The following is an 18,717-nucleotide window of genomic DNA, read 5'->3' on the forward strand; positions in this document are numbered from 1 at the left end:
GATGATTAGTTAAAAATTAAATTATTAATTTTACCACATTTATCCTCGTATATTATGCGTACAACTTCTGCCGGCCGCTGCCCACATGTATCTGACCAGTACGGCAATTTTGATTTATTTCGAAGAAGATTGACAAAATAATGATAACACTTTCAAGCATGTTTAAGAAAAAAATATTTGTTGAAATTGTATGAAAATCCATATCTGTCGTGTTTTGCAGCCAGATAAATTACTATGTAAACTCATATCTGTCCTGTAATTTAAAAATGGAATGACCTTTTACTTCGAAACATGGCTGCCAAGGAGGTGACTAATAAAAGGTTTTATTTAAATTTCGAACTGACTTGCAAATAGAAAGCTGTTTATTGAAAAAAAACAAAGGAACATTATGGCGCGTGAAAAATTATTATTGTTCGTTATTCGTCATTGAACTTAAAAAGTAAAATTGTGTTTTTGATTTCCGCGCATTGTTTGAGAAAAGTACTATACAAGTCTTGGCCACAACTAGGCATTAATGGACTCACGTATGTGTGCCTCGGCTACGCCTCGGCCCACATTTGCACGTTCAATGCCTCAGTTGCTGGCCGCTGCAGTAATTTACTATATCTCTAAAAAAATTATTTTGGTTTTTAAAATTTAAGATTTCGTTCTACAAAAAAATACTGATTCAATCGTGATAAAACCAGTTGTTATGATTAAAAAACGAACAATTTTCTAAATTGTTTTTCATGAAATCAATGATATCCTTGCAAATAGGAAAAGAATTTGCCAAATCAATTTATAAATGACGGAGGTATATAAGGTAAAAAAACATGAAATAAAAATCATAAAATAAAAATACAACCAGATTGAGAACGACCGTCTTTTTTAGTCTGTTGGAATGTTTGGATTGTTAATACATTTGCTTATGAGAGTTTGAACCCCGAATTACATATATTGTATTTTTGTCAAATAACAAATTTCTATTTCTATTCTATTTCTATATGTAGAAACCTTGTACTCACACATTCGCGTTTGTGTTTCCAGTCTTCATTATTATTGTCTGCGTTGTATGATTTATGAGCGTTGCTTTCAGAATGCGAGGTCTCGTTGTCATTGTACTTGATCGTTGGGTTGTTGTTCACACGATACCTAGCGGGCTCGGGTTCTATGACCGCGCTCACTGATGTTTCGTTCACTTCCTTGCATCTGTAATTAATAATAATAATAATAACCCGAAGTTTTGGGTACCTCTCAGCGGGAGGCCGTATGGAAAGAGAAGGAGTTGCACGGAAGGTTCTTCAAAGCCCTTCACGGGCCGTACGTAAACACGAAGACCTCCGTGCACTGGCTACAGTTCGGTGATCTCTTCGGAGAGACCGAGGGTTTTGTCTGTGCAATACAGGATCAGGTGGTTAAGACGAACAATTACCGAAAGCACATTCTGAAGGATGGCACTGAGGACATCTGTCGAGCATGTCGCCATCCCGGAGAGTCACTCAGACATGTGCTTTCGGGTTGTTCAGCTCTTGCCAACACAGAGTACTTGCACAGGCACAACCAGGTAGCCAAAATACTCCATCAAGAGCTAGCTCTGAAGTACGGCCTCGCGAATGAGAGGTTGCCGTACTATAAGTACGAGCCACAGCCGGTCCTCGAAAGCGACAGCGTCAGGCTCTACTGGGACCGGTCCATCATCACGGACAGGACTGTTCTTGCGAACAAACCTGATATCGTGGTGATGGACCGGGCACTTTCGAGGGTGTTTTTGGTGGATGTCACCATACACCGCATGACGAGAACCTCGTGAAAGCCGAAACCGAGAAGAAGAGAAAATATCTCGACCTGGCTCACGAGGTGACCGAAATGTGGGGGGTGACATCTACCGAAATCATCCCAATCGTTATGTCGGTGAACGGTCTTATCCCAACCAGTCTGGAACAACATCTCAGACGGTTGGGATTCCGAGGCGGCTCACTCCCGGGAAAGATGCAGAAAGCGGTGCTCTTAGATTCTGCCCGCATTGTACGCCGGTTTCTCTCCCTGGGGCCCTGAACCCCGGCCGACTGTGCTTCTGCCGGGGGTTAGTTGCCATCTCCTCTCCTTAAGAGGGGAGATGAGAATTTTGGTAAAATTTAAAAATAATAATAAACTTTATTTGCAATGTTTTTGGGTATAAAACATTTGATCTTATAAATTAAAAGTACCTTACATAATCTACTTAGGTCAAGCGTGCAAATATTGAAAACAAATATTACAATAATTTAATTTTAAAATTTTTTGTAGCATTTAAATGTTACGAAATTATATAATAATAAAATAACATTAATTAAAATATTAAGGAATGAATTGTTTTATTGGTTATTAACTAGTTGCATTTAAGTCTAGTCAATTAGGATTGTTAATTTTGGATATGGTTGATCTTGTTGAATAATAACTATTGTGAATCATCATCATACCAGCCTTTAACTGCCAACTGGCGAACATAAGCTTCCTCCTTAGAAGGTTTTGCCACTAGTTGCCACGCTTGGCAGGCGGATTGACAACCACGGTTAGACTTTGGAGATGTTTTAATAGGCTGCTGCCCATCCCTTGCCCTCCCTTAATCACCTCTTACGACACCCACGGGAAAAGAAGGAATAGCCTATTCTATGCCGGGACCACACGGCATATGTTGTAATTATTTACGTCGGCTTCACTCAACATTTAAATTCAAAAATGCCCGACTGGTTTCGAACTCAATAGAAACGCTTATTTATGAGCCCGGCTCACGGCTGTGTCACGAACAGCACTAAGCGACCAGCACGCTATTTATCGCTGTGGTACGCACTGATATCTCAAGTTTACTCAATGGGATCAAACCGGGATTCAAACCAGTCACATGGCGAAGCGAAAACACGATTGCACAGTACTACACAACGGGCTCCACTACTACTACCACCACCGCAGACTGTACACACACAGAGACAAACAGCGTGCTGGTCACGCTGTGCCTCTCACAACACAGCCGTGAACTGCACTCATGAATAAGGGCTCCTATTGACTTCGAAACTAGTAGGACATATACCAAATTTAAAAGGTGAGTAAAGGCGACATAAATAATTACAATATGAATGAATGAATGAATGAGTATACTTTATTTTCATTATACAATATAGGAAATAAGCAAGGCAATTTACAAACTCATCGATACAATTGTATAAGTTGATCTTTGTACCGAATTTCATTCAAATTCATTCAGCCATTTCAATGTCATCGAGTCTTTTGAAACCAGGATCAAATCTAAGTATTATTTTCATTTAAACTCCTCTGCAACAACCCTAAATTAGTTCTAGTTGCTGCAGGCGCAAAGTACTTCTTATTCTAACTCGAACAGATCTAACTATGGGTTATATATCATCATAAAATCAAATATTTTTGGAATTTGAAATTTCCAATTAAAGTTCTTAACTTACATTTACCTTTCAAGCGATTGATTAGCTTTATGTGAATTGGACTTTTCAGTTTCGGAGCCGGTGGTCATGCTCATCTCTCGACGTTTATTGCGACGTTCTATTGACATCTAAAACAAAAATAGCAGTTGTTTTTAAAAACGAATACACCAATTTTGAAATATCATAAAAAATAATGTCAGTCAATTGCAAATTCACAATCCAAAAAGCAAAACCCATTATGTGAATAAGTACTATATTTACCATTTAGAAATGAAATCTCTAACGACGCCGAAAAAGGAAAGTTACCAGAGACACAAGGTCATGTAACTTTTGCACGCAACTTCTAAAATGCAACCTAAATAACACCGATATAAAACAATTGTGCGGCATTTACTAAGATTTTTGCTACCACTACCTCTAAACCATCTCTAATAAATCTCATTGTACAACAGTCAATCGCATCCAGCTAGTAGTGGGCAGATTTATACTACAAGTGAGAATAACATTCTATGCACGATTGGACTTGAGAATGGTAAAGCAATAAGAGTTGTATAGACGTGAAGTATTTATTCTCTGACTTACGTTTTTGTGCATTGTTTTGGCTCTGGATTCTATATATCGTCGAATCGCCGAGAGTATTAAGTAGAAAAGAATGCTTCTTTTATACTTACAAGTTAACGGCCCAGCTGATTGGATAAATTGGGAATAAATAGGCGTACCTTGACGTCGTGCTTGAGGCGCGCGTACTTGTGCTTGAGGCAGCGGTACTTGTCGGGCGGGGTGGCTCACCTTGACGTCGTGCTTGAGGCGCGCGTACTTGTGCTTGAGGCAGCGGTACTTGTCGGGCGGGGTGGCTCACCTTGACGTCGTGCTTGAGGCGCGCGTACTTGTGCTTGAGGCAGCGGTACTTGTCGGGCGGGGTGGCTCACCTTGACGTCGTGCTTGAGGCGCGCGTACTTGTGCTTGAGGCAGCGGTACTTGTCGGGCGGGGTGGCTCACCTTGACGTCGTGCTTGAGGCGCGCGTACTTGTGCTTGAGGCAGCGGTACTTGTCGGGCGGGGTGGCTCACCTTGACGTCGTGCTTGAGGCGCGCGTACTTGTGCTTGAGGCAGCGGTACTTGTCGGGCGGGGTGGCTCACCTTGACGTCGTGCTTGAGGCGCGCGTACTTGTGCTTGAGGCAGCGGTACTTGTCGGGCGGGGTGGCTCACCTTGACGTCGTGCTTGAGGCGCGCGTACTTGTGCTTGAGGCAGCGGTACTTGTCGGGCGGGGTGGCTCACCTTGACGTCGTGCTTGAGGCGCGCGTACTTGTGCTTGAGGCAGCGGTACTTGTCGGGCGGGGTGGCTCACCTTGACGTCGTGCTTGAGGCGCGCGTACTTGTGCTTGAGGCAGCGGTACTTGTCGGGCAGGTCGGCGGGCGGCGGGCGGCGCTGCAGGCGCGCGCGCACCTCCTGCAGGTGGCACGCGTGCTGGCTGCGCAGCCGCTCCACCTGCCGTCCACACCACGCAACTTATTTTAATATAATACTTTTAAGCTAGCACCACATTCAGCGTTATTTCGGTCGCGTGTTTACGGCGATCGAAGATCAGCAATCGATCATAGCGACCGCGTACAAAAAATCTTCGGGCGCACGAATTAAATTAAATCAATTTATTTATTAGTAGTAGCGAAAATTCAGCAACTGAAGATATTCCAAATTTAACGCTGTTGTCTAAAGCTGTATATGGCTACAAGTTTACATACAGAGCTCAAGTCTCAACTAATATAATATTACCTCAGCTCTGTAGTCGTGTCGTAATTCAGTCACTTTAGCTGTATGTTCCTCGCGCAGAGATTCTATAGTAGCTCTATTCTCGTCCATCATACGTGTTCTCTCTTTATTCAAATTCGCTTGAAGTTGTTCACGAAGGTCTGATAGTGCGCGTTCATTCTCTGAAAAGGTAGAGATATTTTTTTTACTACCAAAACTTCAGGGCGTCATCAAAAAGTTAAATCTCTAGAAAGATAAGGAATCAACAAAAAGAATGGTGCCAAATGTTTGAAAAAAAAACAACACCTAGCAACAGAAATAAAACAAAAATTGAGAATGAAATATGAATTATTTTCGGAAGATAGTTTAATTGTTTACCTATCTCCAAGAATACCCGTTGCTCAGCAAGCCTGGCGCGGTAGCTGTCTCTCTGCCGGTCCATATTCTCCGTATGCTGTTTTTCAGCTGCTTCGCTCTCGCGACGATAACGATCTTCAAGATCTTTGGAAAGCTCTTGCAATTTTTGCTGATGATTCTGCTCACCTGCTGATACTGCCTGTAAAGTTTTTTTTCAATGAAAAATATATATGTTAAAGTAGCATACATAATGACTGCTAACTTTCCATCGTTTGAACTTCTGAAACAACCTACCTCCTCCATCTCCCTACGATGTCTGTCGGCTTGTTCTTCTAGCCTCACCCGCTTTTCCGTCAAAAATTTCTCTTCTGCCTCTCTTAAAGCTTCTTGTAACTCAGCTTTCATTTTTCTCTCTTTGCTAGCATATTCCATCCTAATACTCTCTAATTCTTTTTGCAAAAACAATTCTAATCTCCTTCTTTCATCCGCTTTATTTCTCTCAATCATATCTCTAGTGCCCATGTCAGGTATCAACGGAGACTTTATAGGTTTCGGATTCACATCTTCTTGTGTCTCAAACTGATATACAACAACCACATTATCAGAACTAGATTTACCTTGAGATAATATAACGCCATCTAATCTTGGGCTGGTTAGATTTTTGCCTAAGCTTGCAGCTGATTCAGATGTTTTGATTTGAGGAGCTATTACAGCTTTGTTCAAAGGCCTAAACGTTGATAGTGGACTCCAAAGTTTACTGAACTCCCTAGGGGATCGTAAATCCGAACAGTAACTAGACGTAGGTGATACTCTCAACTGTGGAGTCTTGGGTAATTCAATACTAACTGATGCGGATTTTGAATCATCCTTTGGAGCATTTTTAAAATTATCTGAATCCGACTGTTGTAATTTTGCTGGTTCCGTAAGATCTAAATTAGGAACTTTGATACGAGGTATTGCGTTATCTAAACAAGATTTGTTCTGACTAGTTACAGATACTTTAGAATTAACATCAGACTTTTCAGTTTTATCTGAACCGTCTGTATTTTCTACATTCACGTTTCCACTGGCTTTTTCTTGATCTTGTGTATTCAAACTCTTATCAGTCTGTTCAGATTTTTTGTCTTCATTCAATTCATCTAGGTCATTTAAATCTAAGTTAGCGAATTCCTTATCTGGAGAGTCTATAGACGTCTCGGACTCTATACTCTCCATGAGATTTATTGATATTTTATTCTTTTGCGGGATCATTGGAGATCTGCAACATTTACGTATATATTTGTAACCAATGCAACCAACACTAATGCACTCAAAATAAATAGAAACCGTTTTATATCTACACTTATTTTTAGAGTTACCTTGGTCTAGCTTCTTTATCCAGAGTTGGTTCTTCTAAATGCACAGGAGTAGTCTCTATATCTCCCGGCCGTACGAGGTCGGATATCTTTTGAAAATTCTTTTGGAATAGATCCGGTTTTATGTAATCGGCTGCGGGTGGTCGTAGTAAACGACGACGCGGGGATACGCTTTTGCTTTCACGAGATTCACTTTCTGTAATGATTATGACGGACAGATAAAAAAAATTAAATGAGAATACTACTTCTACAGACTTTACACACTATATATAAATAGTAAATAGTTCCTATTTCTAAATATAAATTCTAAATACTACCGAAAGTCAATAACCTTCCGTATTAACAGAAGTAAAGAGGGTTGACATCAGGCAGGCGGCCGGTCGTAAAACTATAAACCAAATCTTTTTGCAATATGGATAAAAAGCATATTACGCCGACCCCAAATAATAATTAGGATAAGGGTAGGAAAATTATTAATAGAAGTAAATATATGATTGTTAAGTATATACAATACAGTTTTTTCAATTGACCTTTGTTGTTAATGATTATAAAATAAACTGTACACTAACCTATAGATTCTTTTTCTGAGCCAGATATACTTTTAACTTCTCTTGGACTATCTGTTACCGGTCGTGGAGGTAGCGGTGGCCTGGACACTAATGGCGACAACAAAATTCCAGGATTAATGGTGGACGGTAATGATGTAATGATTGGTGTTGGAATAACAGGGGATGAAGGTATAAGAGGGGATGGTAATGGCGCCGGAGCCGCACTGATGATGGAACTCTGTCCATCATTCTGCTCTGAGGAACTGTTTGATCCAGGACTGACTGTTGATTCCAGGGGGTTTTCTAGTTTAAACCTGTAACGTAAAAATACTGAATTTTATCCTTAACCAACTTAAAAAAAAAGTAATCAATTTGACAACATTTACTTTTCAACCTATTCTATTAGTTTTGTCAAACCCTTTTTTTGTAATCTGTTGATTTGTTATATCATCTTTCATTGATATCCTGAATCTTCTCTATTCCTTCGTTCCATTCTAACTTTAAAATATCAATAACTAACCTTACAATCTTTCTATCTTCATCAAAGCTAGACGCTTGGCGTTGCCTTCCAACTACATTCTCAGCCTTCTTATAGAGTGAATCTGACGTTTTCTCCCTTAATATACCTTTTGGAGGGTCACTTTTAGTCATCGAATCCAAAGGTAACGATTTATCGGTATCAGGACTAGGTAAGTCTGATTTACTCATTCTAAGAAACATGCTGCCTTTACCTAAAATATAAGGACTATTTAGACAATTTGCAAAATAAAAAAAAAAAAACTTGTAATGACAATCTCATTTGAAACAGTAACCTTACTATATTATATAAAGACAAATAACATCCTGCAGATCATAGATCACACTGTAATTATAACTGTATCACACATTCCTGGAGATAAATATGAATCATTAAAAAATTTATTACATTTTGCCATTAGCCATAACATAGCCCCAATTGTTGTGTTGCCAGTAGTTGCCACACTTGGCAGGCTAGTTAGCAAATGCTTTAGTAATGTTTTAAGAGGTATACTGATGTCCATTCCTCGACCATTAAGTTCGCTTAGGCGTCTTGTACGACATCCATGGGAAGGAGTGGCCCACACTATGCCAGGACCATACGACGATTTTATCATTAAACACTTTAAAATAATAATAATAGATAAAGCCTTACCTGATAATGGCAACCCCTTGTCTACCTTAGCAGCAACAAGCAAAGGGCTAAAATTCTCGTCCTCAGGACTATTAAGCACATGCATTTTAAGATCTATAATCTCCGAATGCTGTTTGAACAACATTTTTGGCCTCTCCAGTGTTGATCGACTTAAAATATCTCTATCGGAAGTGTTCCTCAATAATTTTGGTTTATTCGAAGGTGTACTTTCAGCGCTACGTCTTAAGGGCGAAACACGTATATCACTTAATTTTTTATCCAGTCTTCCTAAAGGCGCGAGGGGCGGCCGACCCAATGGAGTTAAACGCTTAACACCAGGCACTAAAGTTGAAGATGCATTATCTTTGATATCTGTTTGGTTATCACTGTCTGTTGAGAGTTCGTCATCTTCGCTTTCCACTTTTGTCTCCAGTCGTTCGAGATTTTTCGTAATCTCTTCTGAGGTGGGAAGTTCCTGAGAATAATTTTGGATATAAAGATGTCAAGACACGAGACATGGATCAATTGCATGAAAATTGAGTTTACTTGAAGGTCATCAAGTGTACAGACGCAAAAAAGATCGCTCCGCTGAACTTAAATTGTTATATATACTAAAAGTTCTCGTTTGGAAGTGAAATTGATATCAATATTTGCAGAATATCCCAAGCCATAAATAATTATAAAATTAAAAGGAACATAAACAATATTTAAAGTAAAATATTATAAAAACAGTTTGAAAAAAGTGAGTTGCATCGGCGTATTCAACGGCCCCGGTGAGTCACCCACTGTTTCAACTATTGAAAATAACAAGTCATCGTTAACCGTCACTATTACTCATGCAACACTGAAGCTAGAGACTTATAAATTCACAAAAGAAAACAGATATCCGATAGCGTAACGGCTGCTAGACCACTTTTTAACAGTTAATGACAAAGAGGTCCGTGGTTCGATCCCCAACAAACGATTAATATTTGTTACAAAAACTGCGTGATATGTTAATGCATTTGAAGTATAACTCCATTTAATGTATAATAGCGGAACTGATTTATCTAATAGACTATAAAGAACCATAAACAGCTTACATTACTTACAAAATCAACAAATAACCTCAAGATGGAGTTGTTATGCGGAAAATGTTGTAATGAAATAAATAATAAACAACAATTGACATGTTCTGTATGCAGAACACTATATCACTTAGATTGCACTGATGTCTCTTTTGGACGTTTTCGTATTATGACGGCAGAAAACAAGGCAAATTGGAAATGTTATGAATGTGTAAGCAAACTGCAGAAGAAATCAACTCCTTGTAAAGCATCGCCTCTTATAAAATACTTCAGCTCACCACATACAGAAAATAACGATAATGTCACACTACGAAATAAGAAATATAGAATAAACGTATCAACTGAAAACTCATTTCAATCATTGTCTGATGATAGTGAAGAACTTGGAGGACACACCCTTAATTCAACAAATATATTGAATAGAAGCTGTCCGGATATAGGACTCATGGATTGTAGTAAAATAGAACATATGGAAAGTGAAATTGATATTTTGCGAAAAAAACTAGAAATAGCGGACAACGAAATTAGTAATTTACTCCAGGAAAATTTTGCTTTAAAAAACACAATATTGGAAAATGAGACAATGATTAAAAAACTCACCCATTTTTGTAAATCCAGCCCTAAAATTACATCAATAAAGGAAAGAAGGAAAAGTTTAGAAGCAAAAAAAATAGGGTTTAAACAAGAAATTCACCGGATAGGACTAGATAGAACTCTACCTTTGATTAAAGAAGTAAAATGCAACAGCCCTCTAAGTGAGAAAATATCAAGGAATAAAACAAGAAGCACTTGTACAAATAGAAGTAAATCGGAAGATGTTAGTCCACAATTTAATCTATGTTATAATGAAAACATTAATACAGAGAAATCAATAAATACAGGCACTATAGTATATGATAAAATAAGTAAAATACATATATTTGGGGGCGAACTTGTAAGTGGATTAACTGAGAAAATGTTAGCAGATAGATTTGGTAAATGGAATAATATTTATAGTATTCATGGATTTGTTAAGCCATATGCTACTTCATCTCAAATATTAACTAGTTGTTATAGTTCAACAAGTATAACTGAAAATGATATTATTGTACTATCTATAGGCACTAATGACAAGGACCCATATAAAATTATGTCAGAAATATGTAACATATCATCAAAATTTAAAAACAACAAAATATTTATATTAAGTATAAATACTAATCCCTATCTGAATGTAAAAAAATTAAATTATGAACTGGAAATGCTAATTCAAAATTATCCAAATTGTACATTTTTAAATATTGACTATCCCAAAATAAATCCAATACCAAACAAAATTATTAAAACCATATCTATGAAATTAAATATTGAAATTGATTATCAGGAATATAAAAACACTTACATAAAAAATGTGTACATTATGCATAAAATTAATTACAAAAATGGACTAGAATCATTAACAAATCACAACATTAAAAACGGCGTAAAAATTAATAGCTCCAACAAACCAATAAAGAACAAAAGAACCATAATGGACTACTTTTACCCAATAAATAATAGTAAATCGGTCGAAAGAAAACATACTTCTCTGGATGACATAGAAAAGTTTCATTTATTTCGAGACCTCAAACAATACGAATAGTTTAGTAATATTACACCAAAATATTGCAGGCATTCTCAGTAAACAAGAGTTATTTTCAATAACTCTAGATGAATTATCAAAAGACTATAGAGATATAGATGTCATTTGCTTATCGGAAACATTTATAAAATCTGGTAATGAACGAAATCTTTACTTGAATAACTTTGAGCTTGCTGATTCGTATGCTAGAAATCAAAAACGGGGTGGAGTATGTATTCTATGTAGGGATAACTTGGATTACCAAAAAATACAATATTTAAAAGATATGGCTTGTGAGAAATATTTCGAATGTTGTGGAATAGAAATACCCAAACTTAATTGTTTAGTAATCTGCTTATATAGAATTCCTGATTGCAATAAATCTAATCTCTTTACATTTATACAGAAACTGGAAGAATTATTACATAAAACTAAATCAAAAATAAATAAGAAAATTATAATAACGGGAGATTTTAATATTAATATGTTGAAAGAAAATAATGTATGTAAGGACTTTGTCAGATTACTTCAAAACTATGGTTTCAAATCTCATATAACTGAACCTACGAGACAAAATTCATGCATTGACCTCATAATTAGCAATGTTCCGGACGCTATGAGTAAGATACACCACTTAGGTTTATCAGATCATAATACGGCACAATCTCTAGAGGTTCCAATAAACAAGACTGTTAACAAATTAAAACATTATTTTATTACAAAAAGAGATTTTTGTAGCGAAAATATTACAAGATTGATTAACTGTTTAAATAGTCTATCTTGGACTGAAGTTTATAATAAAAAGGATGTAAATGAAGCTTTTAACATATTCTTAGACTTGATAATATTGTTTTATAATTTATGCATCCCAATCAAAAGAATAAAAATAGTTTCAAAGCAGAAAAGTAATTCTTGGATTACAAAAGGTATACGTTTGGCATGTAAAACAAAACGTTACCTTAGATTTAAATATTATAAAAAACAAAATTTAAGAAATAAGATAAAGTACAAGAACTATTCAGCTGTATTAAAAAAGTGTATACATATAGCGCAAAAACTTCAGAATAAAAAAATCATCAGTAAATCTAGTAATATATGTAAAACATCTTGGAAGCTCATAAAGACTAATAATAACATAAAAAAACAATACATAAAACAGATAGTACACAATTGCAAAGTAATTGACAAGCCAGAAGATATAGCTAATGTTTTTAATGAGTACTTCATAAATGTAGCAAAGAATAATTGTTTAAAAAATAATAATGTACGAAATGTTCAACATATAAATGACAGCATATTTTTATATCCAACAGATCAAAATGAGATATGTAGTATAATACAAAATCAAAAAAACACAAAATCAGTAGGAAATGATGAACTACCTATAAGTATACTTAAAGCTACCAAAACTATTATAGCACCCGTTTTAAGTTACTTAATAAATCTGTCATTTCTTCACGGTATATTCCCAGACAGATTAAAAATTACAATTGTAAAACCTATACATAAGAAGCATAATACTGAGCACGTCGATAACTATAGACCAATTGCACTCCTATCAGTATTATCTAAAATCTTTGAAAGAGCAATGCATAATAGAATGACAAAATTTATAAATAAACATAATATATTAAATGAAAATCAAAACGGTTTCCAAAAGGGAAAATCTACTTCTCTAGCAGCTTTTAGACTCGTCAGTACCATTTTGAGTAATGTTGATAAATCTATTGAAGTTACAGCTGTATTCTTTGATATGAGTAAGGCGTTTGATTTCGTTCCACATGAGCTATTACTGTCTAAATGTGATAGATATGGACTTAGGGGTAATGCTTATAACTGGTTAAGAACTTACTTAAGTCATAGAATTCAACGAGTTGAAGTAGCAAATCTTGATGCACAGTTAAACGAAGTATTGTATAAATCTGACGATAAAGTAAAAGACATTGGGATACCACAAGGAAGTATTTTGGGTCCTTTATTATTTATTTTATTCATAAATGACCTACCGACTATAACTAGACATTTTTGCACTCTATTTGCGGACGATATAGCCATTGCGATACCAAATATTTATGACTCTGAGAATGTATATAATAAAGAAATTAATAAAACCGTATCTGATGTTATTAATTGGCTAGAAGAAAATAATCTAAAAGTTAATATAGACAAAACTAAATATATTCAATTTCATAATCAACGAACTAACAAAACATTTGACTTAATGATTAAACACAAAGATCAATTAATTAATGAATGTGACATTGTGAAGTTTCTAGGAATCATGTTGGATAATCACTGTACATGGAAACCACACATAAAAAACCTGAACAGTAAAATTAATAGTTTTTCCTATGTCTTGTGGCGTCTTGTAAATATAGCTGATGAAAGAACTGCTTTATTGGCGTATCATGGATATGTTGCTTCCAATCTTAGATACGGCATTTTGGTATGGGGAAATTCAACAGAATTGGAAAGAGCATTTATAGCACAGAAGCAATGTATTCGTGCTATAAACAAACTCACACCCAGAACTAGCTGTGTACCATATTTTAAAAAGCTGAAACTGCTAACTTTACCTTGTTTATATATTTATGAAACATGTAACTTTGTTAAAACACATACTTATTTATTTGAAAAGTATTGTAATAATGTCGACAATTATCGTGGAAGATATCCAAATAAGCTAATATTGCCTATAATGTTAACGGACCTATATAAAAGAAGTTGTTATCCAATGGCTATCCGGATATACAACAAACTTCCGACCTCTTTAAAGGAATTGCCATCGACACAATTTAAAATACAATTATTTAATTTATTAATTGACAAATGCTACTATTCAATAAGTGATTATATAAACGATGTTGAACTATAATTATTAGAAAACATAATATTTTGACAATACATACTTGATATAATTTTAACATTCGTCATGAATATATTGACAGTTTTATAACAATAATTTCATACTTTTATAATAATAATAAATGTATAATATGTAACTTTAATTGAATTATATAAAGAATAATAATAGATTAATTCAAATATTTATTTGCATGTCTGTAAAGACTAAAAGTGAGATCTATATAACATAAATAACCATACCATCTATTATGTACTACTTTTATAACAAATAAATTTCATTTCATTTCATTTCAAATGATCTCCAGTGAATGTTTTGAACAATCAATCAGGATGGACGATTATATGTTGATGGCATTTTAAACATTATACTTTCTTTACTTTTCTCTGACATTTAGACTGTATTCATAAGTGGATAGGTTGATATTATATTTAAAATAAATATATATTTACCAACACAGAAGCACATGTGTCATCTTGCATGGACGCATCTCGCGACCTCTTCACCAACTCCCTGTAAACATTGTCCAGAGGATGCTCCCATTGTGTGTTTTTTGTCTCTTCATTGTAATAGTAATGTGTTTGGAGTTTTTCATCGTAGCTGACGAAGAAACATTATATAAATATTAAAATAAATTTTCATATATGATTATCAATCAATATGATGTTGTAGCTAGCTAGCATACATTTGGATACAAAATAATTCAAACCGTCAGAAAACATGGTAGACTTAAACAAATAAACTGATAAGAAAATTAAATATAAATACATAGAAACAAAACATTTCACGTACAAACAAAAATTACAGAACACTATATTTAAATAGAAAAACTCAAAAAAAACTTCTATAACCTCTTATATATCCAAATATTATTAACTTGACCCTTTTTCAGTCATTTATTTAATCACATATTTACTATGAAAAGGTTTATTATGACTTTGGAAATAGATTCAATTGATAAAAAAAAATCAATTATCTACAAGGATTGAATATAACTTACTAAGCTTTCCATGGTGGTGGTAGTGCCTGCATGAGGCCATCTCGTGCCAGCGGAAGCAAATGGCTTTCACTTTCTGGATCAATGCCCAGTTGTTGAGCATATTCAGAGATTTCTAGTGGAATAGAAATTTTATTACATTTATACAATGATTATATCAAAATTTATAAGAATTTATATACGAGGTTTGTCCGGAAAGTACGTATAAAAGTTTTTTAAAAATTTTATTTTACAATTATTCAGGTAAATCAATTTTATCCCCTTCAAAGTACTCCCCCTGTGACATAATGCACTTGTGCCAACGCCGTTTCCACTGTGAGAAGGCTCCTTAAAAGTCCTCTGGTTGTAGGTTTCTCAGCTGCCCCGTCGTAGCTTTTTTTATCTCATTTATGTCCCCCAAATGCCGCCCCCGAAGTACCAATTTGGTTTTTGGGAACAAGAAGAAGTCACACGGGGCCAAATCCGGCGAATAGGGGGGGTGTTCGGTCACCGTAATGGAATTTTTACTCAAAAACTCACGGACAACAAGAGAGGTGTGGGCAGGGGCATTGTCGTGGTGAAGAATCCAACGCCCCTCTCGCGCCAATTCTGGACGAACTCGTGCCACACGAGCTTTGAGGCGTCTGAGCACATCGACGTAGAATTTTCCATCAACTGTCTGGCCTGGAGGGACGAATTCTTGATGGACAATCCCCCGAACATCGAAAAAAACAATCAACATTGTCTTGACATTTGAGCGGGATTTTCTTGATTTTTTTGTTCGTGGTTCCCCGGATGTCTTCCACTCTTTGCTTTCACGGCCATTCTTGCCGAGTTTCGAGAGAAACTTGATTACGACGCGCTGCTCTTCAACGGAAGCGGGCTCCATGTCGACGGGGTTTCGTTAAGAGGTAACTTCACAGATGGCGGATGACAAGCCAGTTCGCACCGCACGGCGGTCAGACCAGAACTGAAGCATTGTTAGGGACATAAGGAAGGGGTCCTGCGCTTACCTGGCCTCCCCACTCCTCTTTCTCGCATTCCAGAACACTTTTATACGAACTTTCCGGACAGACCTCGTATAGACAAAGTTATATGAAATAAAGTGAAACTGAAGGCATTAATTACATGAATATACACATAACATTTCCTCACATTCCTCACACTCCATTCGTGTTTCAACCGTGAATCAGTTGTGTTTGCATGGCTGTGTTTCGGTTTCAAGGGTGGGATACGGCGTGAATTTACTGGGTACAGAGGAATAACAACTGAGTCCTCAGGAAAGGCAACACATGGTACCCCATCATGGGTGAAACAGTATACTCTGTTATATGCATGGTACTGCTCATGTCTATAGGCGACAGTTACCACTTTCCATTAGGTGGACCATCAGCTTGTTTGCCATTTTAAGTTGTATAAAAAAAAAATTGTTTTCAGAAAGCATCATTTATACATCATTTGTCAATATTATCAATCCATTATTTATGTTTAAACAAATTAGGTTATAGCTTGGTGTTTCTGAAATCTAGTATAAACACCAATCTTTCACAAATGCAAATTATATTACTTTTTATTGTTAGCTTGTGTCACATAGTTTAAATTTAACACTTTACTAACCAGGAATTTCATCATAGTTGAAATCTTTGGAATTAAACTAAAATTGTGAAAAAAACCTAAATACAAAGAACACTAATGAACACTTTGTAATCCAAACAGTTGTCCGTCATGGTAGAAAGACGTACCTACACGCTAGTACGATGACAAGTTTACTCTTTACTGGTCAGCAATGTTTAGATAGGAAAAGGCAAGTTAACTCGTCACTGATCAGCAAAGTGTTAAGGATAACCTTTATGAGGAGAGAAATAAAATATTTATATTATTATTAGTATTTGATTAAAGGAATATTCAACTGGTGAATTTTAAAATGTCTGCCAAAGAAACATAACTCAAAACATTCCAGTTACAAATTTTGAGATTCCTACTAGGCAAGTAATCCAGCTTTTTTGCTGTTCTAAATTACATAGAAATATTAATATTGAAGTATAATTTTTTTTTTATATCTCCTATCATCTAAATTTTTCTAACCAATCATCATCATCTTAGCTATTATCTGTCCACTGCTGAACATAGGCCTTACCCATAAACTACCATAAGGAATGGTCCTGAGCCACCTGCATCATCATATATAACTAATATTACTTATTATTAACACCAGCACATATTTTAACCGTTGGAAATAAAATAACACACATCACTCCTAAGGTTTGGTATTCATCATCATCATCATATCAGCAGTTAACTCTCCACTGCTAGGCATAGATAGATACTCTATTGTTTCCTACAAAAGAATACATTAGTAAACTTATTAAAAATCAGTTACAAGTTACAAAAGATTACAGTGAGTAAACATAGGCAGGCTTCTGGCCATAAAGGGGAGTTTTACCAGCAATAGCCACACTTTGCAGGCTGGTTGGCAACTGCAGTTTAGTTTTGGTTATATTAAGAAGGACGCTACTGCTTATCCCTCAACCATTAAGTTTCCTTAGTTGTCTCTTAGGACAGTATTGTTACTTTCAAAAATCACAGACATAAACAAATTACTCCTTTCCCTCTACATCCCCCATGAGACAATCAAAGAATCAGAGAAGTAAATCCCTCCTACTCTTTGACTCTGTGCTTGATTTTACATTAATTTGTACAATCAAGTAACTTATTTCAAGTTTCAAATATAAATAAAACTACATTTCTGACAGTTTTACATTCTTAAGGATAAAAAACTTATCACCCTATCTTTTTCCTCAATACCGCTCATATAAGACTTTCAATTTATTTATAAATCATAAGAAAACATAAAAACGATTAGCTGAAATCGGAAAAATAATACTAAGTATCGCAACTACCGATCGCTTGTTTTTTACCTGATATTTACAACCTATTCATACATTAAGAGTATATTTGAGGTGTTAATATAACAGAATTATAATAATTCGAAATTGTAATCTCTTATTTTCAAAATATAACTCTTATTTATCAAAATATTCAATGAAGTTTTAATACCTTCAGCAGACGGCTGACTATTTTCGTCAAATATCTCACGGCACACCACGGCTGACGTTGAACTCATTGTGCGATAACATATTCTATTTCACTTCAAATATACACATATTACCGTAACTACAATAATCTTTAAAGAACAATAATGAATTAATCATTATTCAAGAAAATTCCGGAGAAAAATCTAAAACCACCGACTAACCGAACCGAAACAGACAAGCAAATTATTGACAGTCTTACTGACATTCAATGGGTCTGACACTAGTGACATTTGACAGTGACAACCAGGAAGGAACAAAGATAAAACAATTATTCTTTAAATAAAATTTTATTTGAATGAAAATTAAATAATAATAAGTACTATGTAAAGCAACTAGAAAATAACCACTCTTATGAAATATTAACGCATTCAGGAGTTTGATTTGTGTTCACGAACTATTGCTCTGTCGAAATTCGTATTCGTTGGGCAACCACCGCGGGTTCTCATTTTTATAAACTGTAATAGTAGCTTAGAATAGTAGTAAAAGTTGTAGTTTCTGTTTGTTTAAAAAATCTAAAAAGTACTCTGTGGATAATAGGTTTT

General features: G+C 35.5%; 1 protein-coding gene across 4 annotated transcripts in view; it reads right to left on the reverse strand.

The window, feature by feature from the left end:
- LOC113520946 (calponin homology domain-containing protein DDB_G0272472) overlaps positions 1-18,360 on the reverse strand; it is a 35,701-nt gene extending 17,341 nt beyond the window's left edge. For 2 of the 4 annotated variants that reach the window (XM_052892652.1, XM_052892651.1), the window contains exons 1-13: positions 18,138-18,359; positions 15,105-15,216; positions 14,557-14,704; positions 8,596-9,049; positions 7,945-8,155; positions 7,446-7,738; positions 6,880-7,072; positions 5,816-6,779; positions 5,543-5,720; positions 5,189-5,346; positions 4,763-4,903; positions 3,441-3,541; positions 1,005-1,188 (exon numbers count right to left, since the gene is read on the reverse strand). In XM_052892652.1, coding sequence (XP_052748612.1) covers positions 1,005-1,188; positions 3,441-3,541; positions 4,763-4,903; positions 5,189-5,346; positions 5,543-5,720; positions 5,816-6,779; positions 6,880-7,072; positions 7,446-7,738; positions 7,945-8,155; positions 8,596-9,049; positions 14,557-14,704; positions 15,105-15,216; positions 18,138-18,204 — 3,204 coding nt within the window. In that variant the 5' untranslated portion in view covers positions 18,205-18,359. Of the gene's footprint in view, positions 1-1,004; positions 1,189-3,440; positions 3,542-4,762; positions 4,904-5,188; positions 5,347-5,542; positions 5,721-5,815; positions 6,780-6,879; positions 7,073-7,445; positions 7,739-7,944; positions 8,156-8,595; positions 9,050-14,556; positions 14,705-15,104; positions 15,217-18,137 lie in introns of all 4 variants that reach the window. The other 2 variants (XM_052892649.1, XM_052892650.1) reach the window with 2 other exon arrangements.
- Positions 18,361-18,717: the final 357 nt, after the last annotated feature.

This window comes from Galleria mellonella, unplaced genomic scaffold, assembly GCF_026898425.1.
Source record: "Galleria mellonella isolate WM207_F2 unplaced genomic scaffold, CSIRO_AGI_GalMel_v1 utg1634, whole genome shotgun sequence".
In the NCBI taxonomy this organism is placed as follows: domain Eukaryota; kingdom Metazoa; phylum Arthropoda; class Insecta; order Lepidoptera; family Pyralidae; genus Galleria; species Galleria mellonella.